The 16,870-nt window shown below is 45.0% G+C and overlaps 2 protein-coding genes across 2 annotated transcripts in view; both read left to right on the forward strand.

Moving 5' to 3' along the window:
• Positions 1–290: 290 nt before the first annotated feature.
• Positions 291–8,035, forward strand: SOX30 (SRY-box transcription factor 30). Its single transcript, XM_009904605.2, has 5 exons — positions 291–717; positions 2,105–2,344; positions 3,663–3,842; positions 5,134–5,626; positions 7,554–8,035. Exons 1-5 carry the CDS (start codon positions 396–398, stop codon positions 7,900–7,902), a joined length of 1,584 nt encoding a protein of 527 aa, XP_009902907.2. The 5' UTR covers positions 291–395; the 3' UTR covers positions 7,903–8,035.
• A 7,568-nt stretch (positions 8,036–15,603) lies between these two features.
• The window catches only part of ADAM19 (ADAM metallopeptidase domain 19), a 31,934-nt gene continuing 30,667 nt past the window's right edge, over positions 15,604–16,870 (forward strand). The window contains exons 1-2 of the mRNA XM_054168431.1: positions 15,604–15,765; positions 16,004–16,089. Of these exons, the coding sequence (XP_054024406.1) occupies positions 15,708–15,765; positions 16,004–16,089 (144 nt within the window). The 5' untranslated portion in view covers positions 15,604–15,707. The remainder of the gene's footprint in view (positions 15,766–16,003; positions 16,090–16,870) is intronic.

Raw genomic sequence — 16,870 nt, forward strand, 5'->3', positions numbered from 1 at the left:
GCCGCGGCGGGATGGAGGGGGTGGTGAGGGAGCGACCGCTGCGCTCCAGGGCTCCCCCAAAACCGCCCCCGCGCGTCCGCCGCCCCCCACTGCCGCCGCCCGCCCCGAAGGAGGAGGCTAAGGTCCCATTAATCAAAGTCGAGAAGCCCGACCCGGAGGTGGGAGATGCCCCGGACAGGAGAGAGTCAGGCGCCCGGTTCAGGTGTTTCCCAGCCCCGGAGACAGTTAAAGAGGAGGCCCACGGCACCATCAAGAGAGATGGGGACCACAAATGGGGCGGTGTAGAAAGCCAGAACGAGGTGAAGGTGCTGGAGGAGTGGGAAAATGGAAAGAAGCCCTGGAGCGCTATCAAAGTGGAAACCCCTGAGGTGGCTTCTGAGACCTGGAGGGTGAAGATGGAAAAGGGAGATGGCCCAAAAAGGGAGGATGCTCCGGCTGGCTCCCTTTGTGGGCCTGCTCATGCCAGCACTGATGCCATCAAAGTGCAACAGCGTCAGGGGTTTGGGATCCTCGCTGAAGATCGGAAGATTCCAATGGTGCTCCAGCCCTTGCCTCCTGGGACCCGCATACAGATCCATGGCCCTGTGCTACCAGAGCTGATGCGTGTGACTCAAGTGACAGAGAAACAAATGCCACTTAAATTACAGCCTGTACTGGCACCTCCAGTAAAGATTGAAACTAGAAATGTGCCCCTCACAGTACTGCCCTCTGATTCAGGTATTCTGCTGTGAGAGCTTGCCAGGGTTCAGGAAGAGGCACTCAGTTCTGACAGGTTGCCAGATAGGAGACCACAAAGGGAAAGGTTGTGTTAGAAAACCTTTGCTAGACAACTTTCCTCTTCAGCATAACACATAATCACGTTGGGAGCACAGAGTTCTCCAGTGGTTAGTTAAAATCAGTGCAGTTTTGTCCACTTGCTCCCTGACTACACTAAACTCTGTAGTGTTCAGGGATACACAGAGTTGTTTAATGTCTTAAAATGAGGTGTTAAAAGACTATATAAGGCTTTTACCTTTCAGGAAAATTCTTGCTCAGGGATCAGTTGTAAGGGGTTGTGGGTTCATCATGCCACTAGCTCAGTTAAAATGAAATCTGTGTTTCCAAAGAGCCAAAGCTGGGTGTCATGTAACAAGTCATTTGCAACCACAGGTTCCTCCAGGAAAATGTGTCTTAATCTGAGAAAAGTGAGAGGAAAAAAGCAAACACAAGCCCCCTAGAAACTCAGCACAGCCATAGCCTTAGCTGAAGAGCCCACAGGTGTGGAGCCATAGCCTTAGCTGAAGAGCCCACAGGTGTGGGGCCATAGCCTTAGCTGAAGAGCCCACAGGTGTGGGGCCATAGCCTTGGTGAAGAACCCACAGGTGTGGGACCATAACCTTAGCTGAAAAGTCAGCAACTGCACATGTGTAGGACTAAACTGTTACACGGTCATCAGATCTGGTCCCTGAATTGTTGGGGCTTTGGCTCCATAGTTTGGGTGGTGATGACAAATTTGCAGTGACAAACTACACTGTACAATGTTTAGCTGATAAATGTGTAAGTTTCTAAATTCATAAGAAAGCAATTTAGCCAAATGAAAGCTGAACTAGTGTTTTAGCAGTCCCATATGGTTTGTGTTTGGGATATATGGGGGTTTTTAATAGCATGTAACAGAGCAGGTAAATTATTTGTTAGGCCATGGTTCAGTGAAGGTCAGTGGAGCCTAGAAAGTTCCATGTAACATGAGGAAAAAAATTTTCACTGTGAGGGTGATGGAATACTGGAACAGGCTGCCCAGGGGGGTTGTGAAGTGTCCTTCTCTGGAGATACTCAAAACGCACCTGGATGTGTTCCTGTGTGATCTGCTCTAGATGATTCTGCTCTGGCGGGGGAGTTGGACTAGATGATCATTCGAGGTCCTTTCCAACCCCTACCATTCCCTGATTCTGTGATACTCCTTCACCCTTTGATATGTTTCTAGGAACTGTTTTCCAAATGGGCACTGAGTTTTGTGTGTTCCAAAGCTGCAGTGATTTCTTTTGACTGTTGCCAAATACCCTCTTGATGTACTTGTGTTGCTTCTATTGCTTGGAAGATGATGGTCTTTCCTGGTTTTGTTGCCTAGGAATGCCAGATACTCCATTTGGCAAGGACAAAAGTGGCCACGTAAAGCGTCCGATGAACGCGTTTATGGTGTGGGCCAGGATCCATCGGCCTGCCCTAGCGAGAGCCAACCCTAATGCAAATAATGCAGAAATCAGTGTTCAGCTTGGACTGGAGTGGAGCAAACTGACTGAAGAGCAGAAGCAGCCCTATTATGATGAAGCTCATAAAATTAAACAAAAGCACAGAGAGGAGTTTCCCGGTAAACACCTATTTATTTACATGAATGCTTTAGAAGTGGAAGGTTTAGTGAGAAATGGATCTCTTTCATTACAGCAAGTAAGAGAGTTCCAAAAACATTACAAAACTGCCAAGCACATGGCCCTCCTTCTGTCAGCTTTCCAGTGCCTGAATGCACATTAATTTTTTTAAGCATCCAAAACAATGTTTCATCTTTCATAACCTCTAATGTTTCTTATGGTCTTAGATCACCACAGCTACAGCAGCTCTTCTGAATGCTTTAGTAGTTTTAACAGCCAGATAGTGAGTTTAGTGTGAGTATGGCTTGCTGCTTCATTTTGCATGCTCCAGAAAGAGCTGTCCAGGTGGCCTGTGGTGACACATGCATCCATTCCTTAGAAGCAGGAAAGGGAAATGCCCCAGGAAGTGTAAAGAGTATTGTATTCTGTGGGATTCCCAAATAAAAGTGTGGAAGACGTTTCTCAGCCTTTTGTCAAAAGAGTTAAAAACTTGTACCCTGAACAAATTAACCCCTAGCAGTGCAGATCAGTAAACCAGAACATAAGTACTCTGAATGCTTTCAAAAACTGTTGAGATACCAGGTGTTGTGGTCCTTTCTCTGTCACCATACTCCTGCTAATTCATGGTTATGTCTAATCCTGCTAGACAAGATCTGACTGATCTGTCACGAGCAAGTGAAAGAAAAAAGTAGCACCCTCCCTCTCTTCTTACACCCTTCAAGAAAGAAAAAGAAAGGCTTCCTTTTATGTGGCATTAAGAGTTAGTCTGTGTAAGAGACTGAGACTGTCAATTCAGAATACATCTGTTAGTCTTTGGTTAGTGTTATGTCAGAGGCGGATGTAACTCCTCCCAAATCTGTATAGGATTCCTAGTAGTTTTTATTTTCCATTGTATCTTGTAACTTACAGGTGTGTGAGAATGAATGGGTTAAGGAAACAGGAAAGGTCTCTGTTTTGAATACAGTCATGGCTTTCTTCTGCACTGAGAGCTCATTGTACAGTGTCATGTTCTCCTTAACATGCTTCCCTCAGCTGTGCCACATCACTCCCCCCTGTTCTCTACTTCTTTGTCTCACAGTTAACAATTTAGTAACACAAAGCAATGCCCAAATATGTCCATTTTATTTCCACCTCTGATAAAATGCCCCATTTGCTAGCTCGCTGAAACAAGAGGAGTATTGCCATTGACTATAGAAACAGGTTTTGGTCTACTTTGTTTTAGATACTACAGGATTACAGGTATCATAGCTTGACATGAAGAATGAGACCATCCCCAGAAATGGATGTCTGCATCTTCTGGTTTTTTTCCATCTCTGACAGGCTGGGTTTATCAACCACGCCAAGGCAAAAGGAAGCGTTTTCCTCTGCCTGTCTCTGCTGTGTTTTCCAGCGCTTCTCAGAGCATCCTTCCTACAAATCCAGCTGCCGTTTGTCCCTTCCAGCCACCTGCTTGTTCAGTTGTCATCCCCAGCGTTCAGACCAGTATTGGACATGCAGTCTGTGAGTTTTCAGTAGTGAATTATTTTAAAAATTCAGGATTTATCTATTGTAGTAAAAGTTATACATATGGTAGTGTAGATGTAGTTAAAACAATCCCTCAGTCTTTGCCGACACCACTGTTTCTGTTGGTTCTCCTCTGCACTGCACCTCTGCCTCCTAGTCTCTACCTACTATTTCCGCTGCCTCTTAAATTCTTCTGGCATCTTCACTGCCCACAAGTCTCTGCTATTTTCTTTGTAGCTCCTGGTTACCTCCTGCTCTCTCTTGGTCTTTTTGTATCTCTATTACTCAGCACTCACTTCCTGTTAAGCTACAGCTGTTTCTTGTTCTGTCTCCACCTGACATCTATCTTCTCCCACCAGCTCTTAACTGCAGTAGTGTTCAGCACTGCCTTACTAAACCTGAAGAAGAAAATGAAATACCTGTTTATGCTGTTTGGTAATATTCAGAGATAAAAGTGAACACTCACCTTAGTTCTGGTGAAGTTCTGAGTTAGTAATGTGATCCTTTCTCAAACCCATCTGTAAATTTGACTGAATAAAGTATTCTTGGTTTTCATTTTATAACATTATGTTGTCCTCAGATGCTACTGTGTTTCATTCCAGAGTTTACTACCCTGTTCTGGTTGAAATTATTCTTAAATATAAACTGTAAAAATGTAGATTAATTCTGTTGACTCAGAATTTAGACTATTGGCCTAAGTAGTTGGGTTTGAAAAATACTTATGCAATGTGTTTTGAAATCTTCCTGTATAAAGGCAGCCCTTTTGAGATGATGTGTGATTTAAAAATGTACATTCAAGTGTATGGTCAGCAAAATGTTTCAGAGATTAGCGTGGTGAAACATAAGAAAACATACTGGAGAGCAGGATGTTTTAACAGTGGCTTCTGTTCCTCACTGCTGCTTTGGCACCACACATATTGGTTAAGAATTTGGCTCACTCCAACTCAGCTGGTAGATTTAGGAGGTCTTCTGAGCTTCAGGCACTAAACACCAGCCTCATTCTATGACTATATCAGAAGACACAGCCCATACCACCCTCATAGCCTCAACACACACTAGTGAGTTCCTTCTTCTCCCAAGGTTTCTGTAGAAGGAAGCTTGAATGTGGGTCCAAACCCATCTGTCAGAATACATGCAGACCAAGTGATGTGTGACTGAGTTGCAGGGAAGTCATGACAGAATGTGTTTTGGGGGAAATGGTTGTCTCTGGCTGTGGTTTGTTATGCTGCTGTTCATGAAGTCTCTTCCTTCATTCATGTCTAATAAATAACTGTTCTGTTTCCTAAAGGTGGGGCTCCTCCTGCCATCCGTCTGCCAGCTCCTTCCCTTCAACGTGCTGGTCCAATTACTTTTTTCCAGACTACTAGTACAAGCACCACATCAGTGGTTGTTCCAGCTCCAACCCTACCCCTGTACCCCGTAATTTCACCACAGCATGTTGCTGAACCTGCTCAGAGAGAAACTTTTAATGCATCATCTGGGCTCAGTTGCTCTCCGAAGAGACTTACACCAGTTTTCACTGAGAGCTTTAGCAGAAACCCAAGTAACATAACCACCACTAACGGCAGATTTTCTGTCTGTAATATTGAGCCCCCAAAGGAGTACCTAGGGCTTCCCATGTTTCCTAGACCTGTACCTCTTCCCCAAGCTACTCCTTTTCTTCCCTCACATATCTATGAGTCTCCTCCCATTGGTCAGCCAGCCAGCCTGTTTGGAGTACCTCCTCGGTTTCCATTCTACCACCCTTACATTGTGCCTGGACCTCACTATTTCCCTTCAAGGTAATGAAACCCTTCATTTCAATACCAGTAAGAACAAATTACAAAAGGCAGAGAGTCTTTTGACTTACTGAAAGCAGATGGAGCATTCAGAAAGAGAGATGCTCTTACCTTCCTATAGCTGCTATGGTGGTGGGACCTGCCGACCTGCCATTCGATATGCCCAGTTACTGAGGGCTCCATAATACTGTTGCAGTAATTGGCACTCCCGAGACCACGGTCAATAGAAGTATTTTCTCTCTACTTTATGCATCTAAGTGCGGTTGATCTCTGCAGAAAAGCCTTGGGTAGAGATTGTATAAATGTATTTCAAAAAGTATTGGATAGAATTAAAGTAGGTGTGGGAAATGTCTCCTAGCTACTATGATTGCAGCTGTCATAGCTAGCAGTATTTCTGAAATCCAGCCTGGTGGGAAATGTCTTCAGAATTCTTACATAAGTTCCTCTGCAGTCTCTGAGCAGTCAATCAGAGATCACCTAATCAAAGAATTTACAAGCTAACACATACTGTCCCATGTGTATTTCCTAAGCTATGCATGCACAGAAAGCATCAGTGCCCTCCCAGCAGCAGATGTGCTGCTCAAAAACAAGTCATCTGATGGCCTGCTGATGCTTATTCATTGTAAGGCATCATCTTTTCTTTCATGGCTGTGCAATATCAAGCAGAGCAAATTGTTACGGCTATTAAGACTTAAAATCTGCCCCTTTATACACTGCTCATTCCTACCAGTAGCAACAACCAATATGTTCCTGTGGCAACAAGCCTACATGGTCATAAATTAGGCTGATGATGACTCATGACACTCAGAAGAACTTTATGAGCTGCTGAGTGCAGTATAAGTTATTTCTAGTTTTGAGGTCACAGGACACATATTCCCCAAACTGCTAAGCATGAACTTTGCTTAGCCCTTGATCGCTGAAATGAGACACTTTTTGAAGCCGATGAGGAAAAGGAGTGTTTTGTACCCTAAAAGACTGTTCTGAGTCCATACACATCAATGGACTTCTGAAGGCTGGCAGCTCTGCTAGTGCCAGGATCTTTCTAATCCAATGATTTATAAGTCCACAATCCTATAAACTTGTTTCTTGCATACCAGAATCTCAGAAAATACGCAAAACTCAGAATATTTCCTGACTGGCACTGGCAGTGCAAATGAATGTATGCAGATTTATACATTGTAAATGTTCCCTTAGGAAGGTGAACAATCTCCTCAAAACCTCAATGGACATACAGTGTCTGCACTGTAGAGTTCTGTAACTTCTTCACATGCTTTGTGTTCTTAACAATGTAATCAATTTCTGTGACACTGTAAATTACAATACCTGACATTCTGCATCAGAATAGGAATTCCAGTTTCTGACACCAGAGGAACACAGTTACATCTGACACTGTAACTTCCTGCAACCTACTATGGAGCTGCTTTTTAAAAATTCATTACTGCACATTCTTTAAACAGTAACATTGACAACCACATATGGGGCACAAGGATTCCCTCCTCCTGTTCAATAGCAGTGTAACAGATGCAAGAGTTCACTCAGAGAAGAGATAAGAGCATTTTATGCCAGCTCTGCCACAGAAATAACACAAACTGATTGTTGATAATTTGTTTTACTATTCTGACTATGTTGGTCATCATCCTGCAGGCTGATCAGATGCTGGGTTTTCCATGGTGTTATTTCATTGATAAATACTTTTGTGCTTGTCATGCCTGTATCTGGCATGGAGAGCTGCACGTGCACAGCTATGGAATCTGTGCATGACTCTGGTTGTGGTCCCGATTTAATTTAGGCATGGTTTTTAAATCTGCATGTTTGGGGTATTTCAACAGGGTGAGCTGACTAGCACAGACCATGAGTGTCTTTCTTAGCTGAATGGATGTCCAGGCAATCTGCATTTCTGAAAGCCAACTTTCAATCTCTTTCATTGCAGCACATGTCCATTCAGCCGGCCTCCATTTGGCTTTGGGAACTTCTCCAGCCCAGTGCCTGAATGCCTTGGCTTTTATGAAGACAGATACCAAAGACAGGAGGTGATGTTTTCACCTTTAGGCAGAGGCTATCCTTTCAAGGAATACCCAAAGGAGAATATACATGAGAACCTTGAACCAGTGCCATGTCACAGCAGCTGCAACACAGATCAGTATTCCAGCCCTCTACCACAGCTGGATGTTGAAGTATTGGAGGAGGTTTTGTCAATCACTTCATCTCCCTCCAGCATCCACCTAGTCAATGTAACTGACAGTGATGAGGAAGAAGTAAAGTTGTTGCAAGAACTGTAATTTTAAAACCAACTTAAAAACCAGACAAATCAAATATTGTAGAATGTTATTAATGCTTTCTTCAACACTGACTTCAGTGTGTTCAATGGAAGATCTGTGTAGCTTGAGAGATCTGGAGAGGTCATTTTGAAGTCTGATGACCTTTTTGCGTTTTGAAAGATCACATATAGATCTGGGGAGGTCAAAAGCCTCTGGAGTTTCACCAGCTTCATCAGGGCATTGTTTGGGCTCTGTCTCAGGAGACCACCTACACAGGAGTTTAGATCTAAGCATGTGATAATGTGCTTTCCTGAGGAAAGGTGTGTTTAAGGACATCTTTTTAATGCAAAAATAGGCCCTTTGATAGCATTTGCCATAATTTGTAAGCATTACTTTAGAAGCTTTAGCAAGTGAAATAGTTCTTGTTTATGACTGTAATGTAATTCTTACTGCAGTAAAATACTCTAAGGCCTGGAGAGTGAAGTCAGTTATTCTGCAGTGCTTTATATTTTTCCCATGATGAGCTAGTTTTAAGTTTAATTTGGTTTATTTGTAACTGTAGTGTCTTGTTTGTAATAAAACTGCTATATAACACATTAACAATTTACATCAGTTTCAGTAATATCTTGGTCTGAAACAAGTGCCATTAATCGAAATGGGATTGTCCAGAAGGTGTGGTGAGGCATGGTGGCACCCAGAGAGAGGAAATCATATGAGCTCTGGCCCTGTGACTTACACTACTGGTCTATGACTTTATCCCTGAGTGTAGTTAGTGCTGCAAAGACTTCTCCAGACAATACCAAACTCTCTGAGATGTATCAAAGGCTTTTAAACAGGGAGATTCTCTGTGCCGAACTCAAATAGTAAGGAAATTCAAAATCTTTTGGCCAAAATGTGTAGTTAATGTTACTTTCCCCCCCATTTTTTGGAACAGAGGGTCATTTTCTTCTGTGAATCTTGTTATGTTGCTATTGTTGTATTTGAATAAACTCACCTGAACAATATACCTCTAGTGCTTCATTTTAAACCGTGGATGTTGAGTGGGGACAGGCAGATCCTAATTCATGTAACTCACAGGCTTACTGTGCATCTAAGCTGCATCATGGCTGGAATGATGAGCTGTAGTCAGTTTTCCAGACAATATAGAATAGAATAGAATAGAATAGAATAGAATAGAATAGAATAGAATAGAATAGAATAGAATAGAATGGAAAGGAATGGAATGGAATGGAATGGAATGGAATGGAATGGAATGGAATGGAATGGAATGGAATAGAATAGACCAGGTTGGAAGAGACCTTCAAGATCATTGCATCCAACCTACCATCCAACCCACCATCCAACCCACCTAATCAACTAAACCATGCAACCAAGCACCCTGTCAAGTCTCCTCCTAAACACCTCCAGTGATGGTGACTCCACCACCTCCCCAGGCAGCCCATTCCAATGGGCAATCACTCTCTCTGTGCAGAATTTCTTCCTAACCTCCAACCTAAACCTCTCCTGGCACAGCTTGAGACTGTGTCCTCTTGTTCTGGTGCTGGTTGCCTGGGAGAAGAGACCAACCTCCGCCTGTCCACAATCTCCCTTCAGGTAGTTGTAGAGAGCAATAAGGTCTCCCCTGAGCCTCCTCTTCTCCAGGCTAAACAACCCCAGCTCCTTCAGCCTCTCCTCATAGGGCTTGTGTTCCAAACCCCTCACCAACTTTGTTGCCCTTCTCTGGACTCGTTCCAGCAAGTCAACCTCCTTCCTAAACTGAGGGGCCCAGAACTGGACACAGTACTCAAGGTGTGGCCTAACCAGTGCAGTGTACAGGGGCAGAATGACTTCCCTGCTCTCTGGTGTATATATGTGTGCATGTATAATTGTGTGAATTCAGCTACCACAGAAATGTGGGGAAAGCTGGAAGCTGTGTATGGAGAAGTCCATCCATCCTAATCTGTGAGAGGATGCTGAGGAATGGTTCAGAGGATGCTAGGCTGCCCATCTCATGTAGGACATCTTATATTTTATGGGTTGTCACAATAGAACTGTTGGGCCCTGAGCATCCTGTCAAACCTGAGCCCTAGGTTCCCAGTATCCATCAAGACAGTGTTATTGACAAAGACAGGTACAAATCAAGCTTCCATATGCCTCAAAAGATAGTCCTAAATCAATGTAGAGTAGACAGCCTTTGAGTTGATTTCACTATAACTTTTCAGTCTCTTATCAACATTTTCATGCTTTCCTACTTCTGTAGGCTCATAACATTTTCCAAGTCCCAAGACTGAAACCTCTTGTTTGAGCGTTAAAGAACACGAAAGCATGAACAAATCCTGTCCGCCCTACATGTTGCAACTGTTACAAACAGCCCCCTGCACTTGCAATGCAGAGGAATCATGAAGAGGAAAGTCTTATAAATAGTAGAAAAAGCCTGTTCATTTCTAAATTATCTTCTCACTGAAAGCTGATCTGGCCTGGGAATGTGTGTGGGCAAATGTACTAATTCCTACGCAAGTGTGTTTCAAGGTATAAAACAGCTGTTTGTGGGATTATTCTCTAGATCTAACTTTCCTCTTCTCCCATTTTTCTTTTTATACTCTATGGAGTAGGATATAAGACATAGTTTAATGCACCAGAACCTAGAATTATTGCTTGCCATGGATAATACAAATTTCCTTCTTCCTATATGGGGGTGTCCGGCACCATTTGAAGGGAGGTGCCTCAGGGGTACTCAGTTTTACCCTGCTCTTGTGAACTCAGTGCTGACAGCTCAGTGTGAGCTTCAGTGGGACAAGGGATTCAGCACTTGGCTATGCAGCATCCATCTGCTAATGGGACCTATGCTGTTCATGTATGAAAAGACAGTGTGATATCCTCAATAGATACTTACTCTGTTTACTGAATCACAGAATCACCAAGGTTGAAGAGACCGCAAAGATCATCAAGTCCAACCCGTCACCACAGACCTCAGGACTAAACCATGGCACCAAGTGCCACATCCAATCTCCTCTTGAACACCTCCAGGGATGGTGACTCCACCACCTCCCTGGGCAGCACATTCCAATGGCTAATGACTCTCTCAGTGAAGAACTTTCTCCTCACCTCGAGCCTAAACTTCCTCTGGTGCATCTTGAGACTGTGTCCTCTTGTTCTGGTGCTGGTTGCTTCAGAGAAGAGACCAACTCCCTCCTGGCTACAACCACCCTTCAGGTAGTTGTAGAGAGCAATAAGGTCTCCCCTGAGCCTCCTCTTCTCCAAGGTAAACAATCCCAGCTCCCTCAGCCTCTCCTCATAGGGCTTATGCTCAAGGCCTCTCCCCAGCCTTGTTGCCCTTCTCTGGACACGTTCAAGTGTCTCAATGTCCTTCTTAAACTGAGGGGCCCAGAACTGCACACAAACCAGTAAGGCCAGGAGAAGAGAAGACAGGTTTAACACATCCTAAATATATATTAGTGAGCAAACAAAATTTCGGCCTGGTCACTCCTTTCCTTCCAGCTAGAGCTGAAATCCTGAATTGGTCATGTGGGATCTACAGCACTGGACCCAGCCTTCAGCTGAGCTCATTTTGAGACTATTAGGTCTTGTCTACAACAGAAGCGAAAATTATACAATCTACTCATCCAAACCCAGCTTCCTCTGAATCATTCTGTAGCATGCACTGGCAGCCCACACGGGGCATTATCTTGTGACAGAAGAGTTTTTTAGCTCCCATTTCTAGGTCATTGTAAAGCCACCTTCAAACTTATCTCCTAAATGCAGATTCCTGACGTGCCAGCTAGCTGTGCTGGTATTTCTCTTCTTGCAATGTGTGAAGTGGGTCATAGGCAGGCCCAGTCCCTTGGTGCCCTGCTTCATGGCAGGGCAGAGAGTGAGACGTGAGAGACATATTCTGCTCTCTTGTAATTATTTTCTTCTTTCTCTGATGTTTACTTTAGTCTAAACTAAAAATTGCCTTGCATGCTTCTTAGCCTGAAAACCAAATGGGATGCAAATTTTTCTGAACAAAGTTTATTTTTTCCCGCTGCTGCAGAAGTCTGAAGACTGTAGTGCTACCCAGTGCATCACTGCCTGAGGCTATCCATTTGCAGAGACTGGTATTTTTTTTACTTCCAAATTACTGGATTTATGGACTGGATGTTATTAAAAGCCCTGGCACCATTATACCTGTTCCCCTTCTCTCGCTGTTGTGTTGGAGAAGCTTGCAGGCAAGTGTGGAGGGGAGCACTACAGATGTACAAATGCAGTTAAAAAGAGTTAAAAGTCTTCTGCCATTAAGTTTACTTGCCTGTAGGAATGAAGCAAAAGCAGCAGCAGTGACCCACCCTTCAAAAAAATCATAGACAGTGCTTTGATATGATTTCAGTGACAGCACATTGGGACAAGCCCTTGTCTCGTACCTGATCATCTTACAGCACTTCTCCCTCTTTGGCTGGGCAGCTGCTCTAGAGCTCTTCTAAGTATTCCTGCTGTCCTGCATGGGTGGTGGAAAACCAAAGCTAAACAGTATATTCTGGGCCAGCCAAAGCTGTTCTCAACTGTTCAGACTCAGAATAAAGAGGTTCGCTGTTAAATCGCCAGTTCCCTTCACAGCCTTCCTCCTTTGATCATCTGAGGGAGAAAAATGTTCTGCAAAATGGAAGTTTTCACATCCCGCTCAAGTCAGCCTAAGACAGAAAATTTCTTTTATCAGCATGAGTATCTGTAAAGCAGAGGCTAGGCAGGACAAAAAGTCTTCTACCTTCTCCTGCTAAGACTTGGATTCTCAGTAATATTTTCTCCAGTGTCAGCAGGAGTCTTTTCAGAGCAGTTCATTCAACAACAGCTCCTATTTCTGAAGAGAGACTTCCAATGAAATATTACTGAGCTTTTAGTCTGATACATATATCCAAGTCATTCTCTGCATAAATCTGTTTCTTCAACAGGCACTGTCCTCTGTGGATCTAGCTTTCTATTTCCTTCTAGGTGGCTAACTCCTAATTTACTATGAACATAGTGAGATCTCTCCCATCTCTTCATCTTTTGCTTTCCACCTAACGACGACAGTGTTAATTCATCTTGCCAACTGTTGAGTATGTGCTGAAACTCCCCTTCAAAATCTTTCTCATCAGCTTTGCCCTAGGGAAACTGAAACACCTCATTTTCAAGCCTACTGAACGATCTCATATACTGACCATGCCCTGGGTGCTGCATGGAGGCTGCAGGTGTGTCCATCCCTTGATCACAGCGGATGTAACTGATAAGGGAACAGAGCACAGGCTCCCGAATTCCCAGTTGATACTTTTAATCGAGCAGTTGGGATCCTGGAGGAAATGAGTCTGAGTCTGTGTAATTCCCAGATAACCAAAAGCTTGACCTTTCTCTGTGAATCAGGCAAATGTCCCATTGACTCCAGTAAGAGCTTTTTGAAGAGATGGGTCAGGGCAGGATCTGACTCATTCTGTGCCAGAGGCAGGTAGCGTTACAGCATCCGAGCACTGTTAGTAAGGGCAGAATACCCTGAATCTTTCCGTGCAGCGATGTCTGAGTACTGTAAGTGATATATCATACAAATATAGATTAAACTATATATAGCCACTGCACAGTCTGTGGCTATATTTTTATGGAGGGAGTTTCTGGTGATTATAAATTGAGATATCAATTCTCGTATTACCAAATTCCAAAGATAAAAATACCCCTCCATAAGAAATGCAAATATTGCATGTATTTCATTGTTATGATATTTGGGTGGTGACAGACATCACAAGCAGATAGTAATTGGCCTGAGCATTTTACCAGTCTTAAGATAAGGCTCCTTTATTCCATGTAATGTTTGGGGTTTTTTTTCTTTGGGTTTTTTTGTGTTTGGTTGGTTGGGGTTTTGAGCTGATCTTCTTTTAGAGAAATATATGGAGCGGTCCCTGGAAGGATTTGTTGTGCTGAGAAGGTTTGTGGCAATCTTTCCATGCAAATATACATGTTCCTCATCGAAGTATTTTTTTTTTCCTTTGTGCAGAAGGAAATTTTATGCAGGGATGAAAGCAAACAGCTAAATCTGTGTCTAAATTGGGGTTGCATTTTTACTTATTTATAATAAAGGCATCAACAATTGTGCCATTGTTTTCTTCTATATTACAGGCAGCTATAAATAAATGGGAGAGTTCACAAAAATGTCAAGTTTTCTCTTCAAGGTACTCCACATGATTAGGAGAGAGCTGGAATCTGGTCCCTGGATTTTTATTCTGGGAAATAACATGATTTAGTTGTGTGACAAAAAGTTGTGACCTGTCTGTGGATCAGCTAAAATGTCGTTCATAGTCTGCTCACCCTGATAATTCTCTCTAGCTGTCCCCAGGAGGTCCTAGCTTTCTTCTGCCAGGGTGACTTTCACAAGATCATAAAGGTGCCGTGTGTGAAGTGCTGAGGGAGAGAAGGGGCATATATGAAAGCCTTAAACCAAAACAGCCATGTTTCCTTTGGGCACACTGGCATGGGTTAGCAAAGACTTTCAGTAAGAGAGCTCAGTGGTTTCAATAGCATAAATAAACCCCTGGGCAAGAGACAATATCATTATTATTATTATTATTATTCTGAATGAAACATTCATTTCCTGCCAGCCTAATTTACTGATATCCTCTGAAACATAGCCAGGTGAAAACTCTCCACATTTCTTAAGCTGATTTCCTGGTGGTTCACCTACACAGCCACTTTAAGTACAGAGATGAATGGAAAGGGTTCTGTTGATAATGTGGATCAATGGCTGCCTAAAGAGTATGCTTAAGAGGCAATGCTTTTTCCTGCCACTCTGAACTGACCCCATAAAAATGCTTGTCATGAAAATGGTAGTGTGGTTACAGTTGAGCTAACTGAGAGTCATAGCAGAAATAATCTGACACAGGGGAAGGCAGCTGGTTTTCATGGGCTCAGCGTGTTCAGGAAGCATCTACAGCATCACAGAGCTCATGTTTTTGCAACTGGTGACCTGAACACAGCCCTGCTAACTTGGACTTTCATGGTGCAACCTTGAGCTACAGTGGCTAACCCAGCAGTGAGGCACTGCATCTGGCAGTCCTTTGGGTGCTCATATTTGTGAAGAGCAGAGGTCTAGCAAAGAGGTGGTGTGTATACCACAGCCTTGTGTTAGTGCTGAAGGATGCAGGAGAAGAAAGGGATGCTTCTCTGGGAGCTTTATGGGAGTGAGTGGACATCACGGAAGAGCAGCACAAGAAATCTGAGCTGTGGATGCTCCCATGCCCTTCCCCAGCCTTAAAGAGACAGTGGACAGCTTGTTGCTTCTGCCCATTTATATGGGCACAATAAATTTCATCCTATATCCCTTCAGTTGTCCAGGGGCAATGCGTTTCCCAGGAGCTGAGGGATTCAGGATGGCTCTGGAACCATGAAAGGTTTGCTAGGATTACATACAAATATAACAAACAAATAAAGCCATAGCACATCTCCTACAGGAGCCTCTTCACAACGATTTGGCTGCTGCCTTCCACCAGGTCCCCTCCTCTTCGCTAGCTTTTAAGGTACAACAGATTTCCGTGCAAAAGAGCTAGGGCGGGGGGAGAGGGAAAGAGGGTTTTCATAGGGATCCCCATGGAGATGCTTGAGGTGCTGGGAGGACAGCCCAGCCTCACATCCCCACGCCCAGGACAGAGCTTCTATTGCACGCGAGGGGCATCTCCGAGGTGCTACCCAGCGTGAGGTGGAGGAAGAAGAGGAGGAGACACTCCTGTCCACCCCCTCCCCCAGGCAGGGGGCTGCAGAAGCGGATCTCGGGCCGGTGGTGGGAGGAGAAAGTCGCGCCGGGCGGTTTTATATACGGCGGGGCGGCGGCGGAGCGCCGTGTGCTGCCCGGAGCCATGCGGGGCCGGGGGCTGCTCTGCGGTATCGCACTCTCGCTGCTGCTACGGCCGCCCCGTGAGTGCAGGGTGCCCGGCTCGGGAAGGGCTGCGCCGGCCGCCCCCCACCCTGCACATATGCCTCTGGCTGCATGAGCCCCCGGGGAGGGAGGGAGGCAGAACGGGTGGATGCTTTGGTGGGGAGGGATCCTCCTGCTTCCCTTACAGCCAGCGCAGGGCTCTCCCCACCCGCCCCGGCCCCGTGTTCTGGAGCTCCCGTGGGTGGGTAATGAGCGGCTCCTCTTGTGTCTCCCCAGCGGGAGGGGTCGTCGCCGGCTCGGAGCCGCAGCCCGAGGTGGTGGTGCCGCGCTGGGCAGCCCCGGGGAGCCCCAGCAGCGAGAAGGTAGGTCACGCCCGGCTCCTTGTTCGTGTTTTGCTTTCAAAGCCCCGTGTCGTTTCCAGGGGAGGAACGATGTCACGGTCAGGGCAGGACCTCGCCATGTGCCTTTTGGGGTGTTTTTTAAGCTGAGGTCTGTGACAAGCCGCGGTAAGCCCATCTGCAGCACGGGCAGCTGCTGCGGCGCCGCCGGGTGCCGAGAAGGGCTGGGAAAACTGGCACATCTCGGGCACGGAGCCCGAGACCGCGTCGGGTGGCTTGCGGTCACTGTGCAGAGGTTTCTGATGGTTCGCTCTCTGCCATGCCTTCAAACCTGGATCGGGTCTGCTTGATCTGAATGTCTGAAAGGGAAGCGCAGCGATGCAATGAGGAGCAGAATAGAGGCATCAGCTTTTGGAGGTGATGGTTCCGAACTGCGAGGGTGCTTCACTAAGAAAAGTCACCCTGAGCTCAGGTCTGTCTGTGTCTTGCACACCATGCGTATCAGTACAGGTCTTACCCCCACTTCTCTTCTGTGGACAGCTGAAGTGGCATGGCAGTAATCTGCAGCCATTCTGAGAAATACTGGGGTTTCAGGCTTGAACATCAACCACAAACCGCTGCGCAGCTTCCCAGGATTTGCATTACCACAATCAAGAAGTTATCAGTTGCATAATCAAATGAAAGAGGAAAATCCAGAGGGTGTTGTTTACATTGTGAACCAGAAAAAGGGAAGCTGCAGTGTTATACTAAAGACAAATCATGGCATCTCCCCAAGAGATGGGGATTAGTTAGTATGGGATTTAGC

This window comes from Dryobates pubescens, chromosome 16 (assembly GCF_014839835.1).
Source record: "Dryobates pubescens isolate bDryPub1 chromosome 16, bDryPub1.pri, whole genome shotgun sequence".
Lineage (NCBI taxonomy): Eukaryota > Metazoa > Chordata > Aves > Piciformes > Picidae > Dryobates > Dryobates pubescens.

Bases quoted from the DNA above. Each gene is read 5' to 3' on its own strand.
- SOX30 (XM_009904605.2), top strand. From the start codon at position 396: ATGGAAAAGGGAGATGGCCCAAAAAGGGAGGATGCTCCGGCTGGCTCC. The intron at 718-2,104 runs GTATTCTGCTGT...TTTGTTGCCTAG, and splicing joins AGTACTGCCCTCTGATTCAG to GAATGCCAGATACTCCATTT. The intron at 5,627-7,553 runs GTAATGAAACCC...CTTTCATTGCAG, and splicing joins CCTCACTATTTCCCTTCAAG to CACATGTCCATTCAGCCGGC.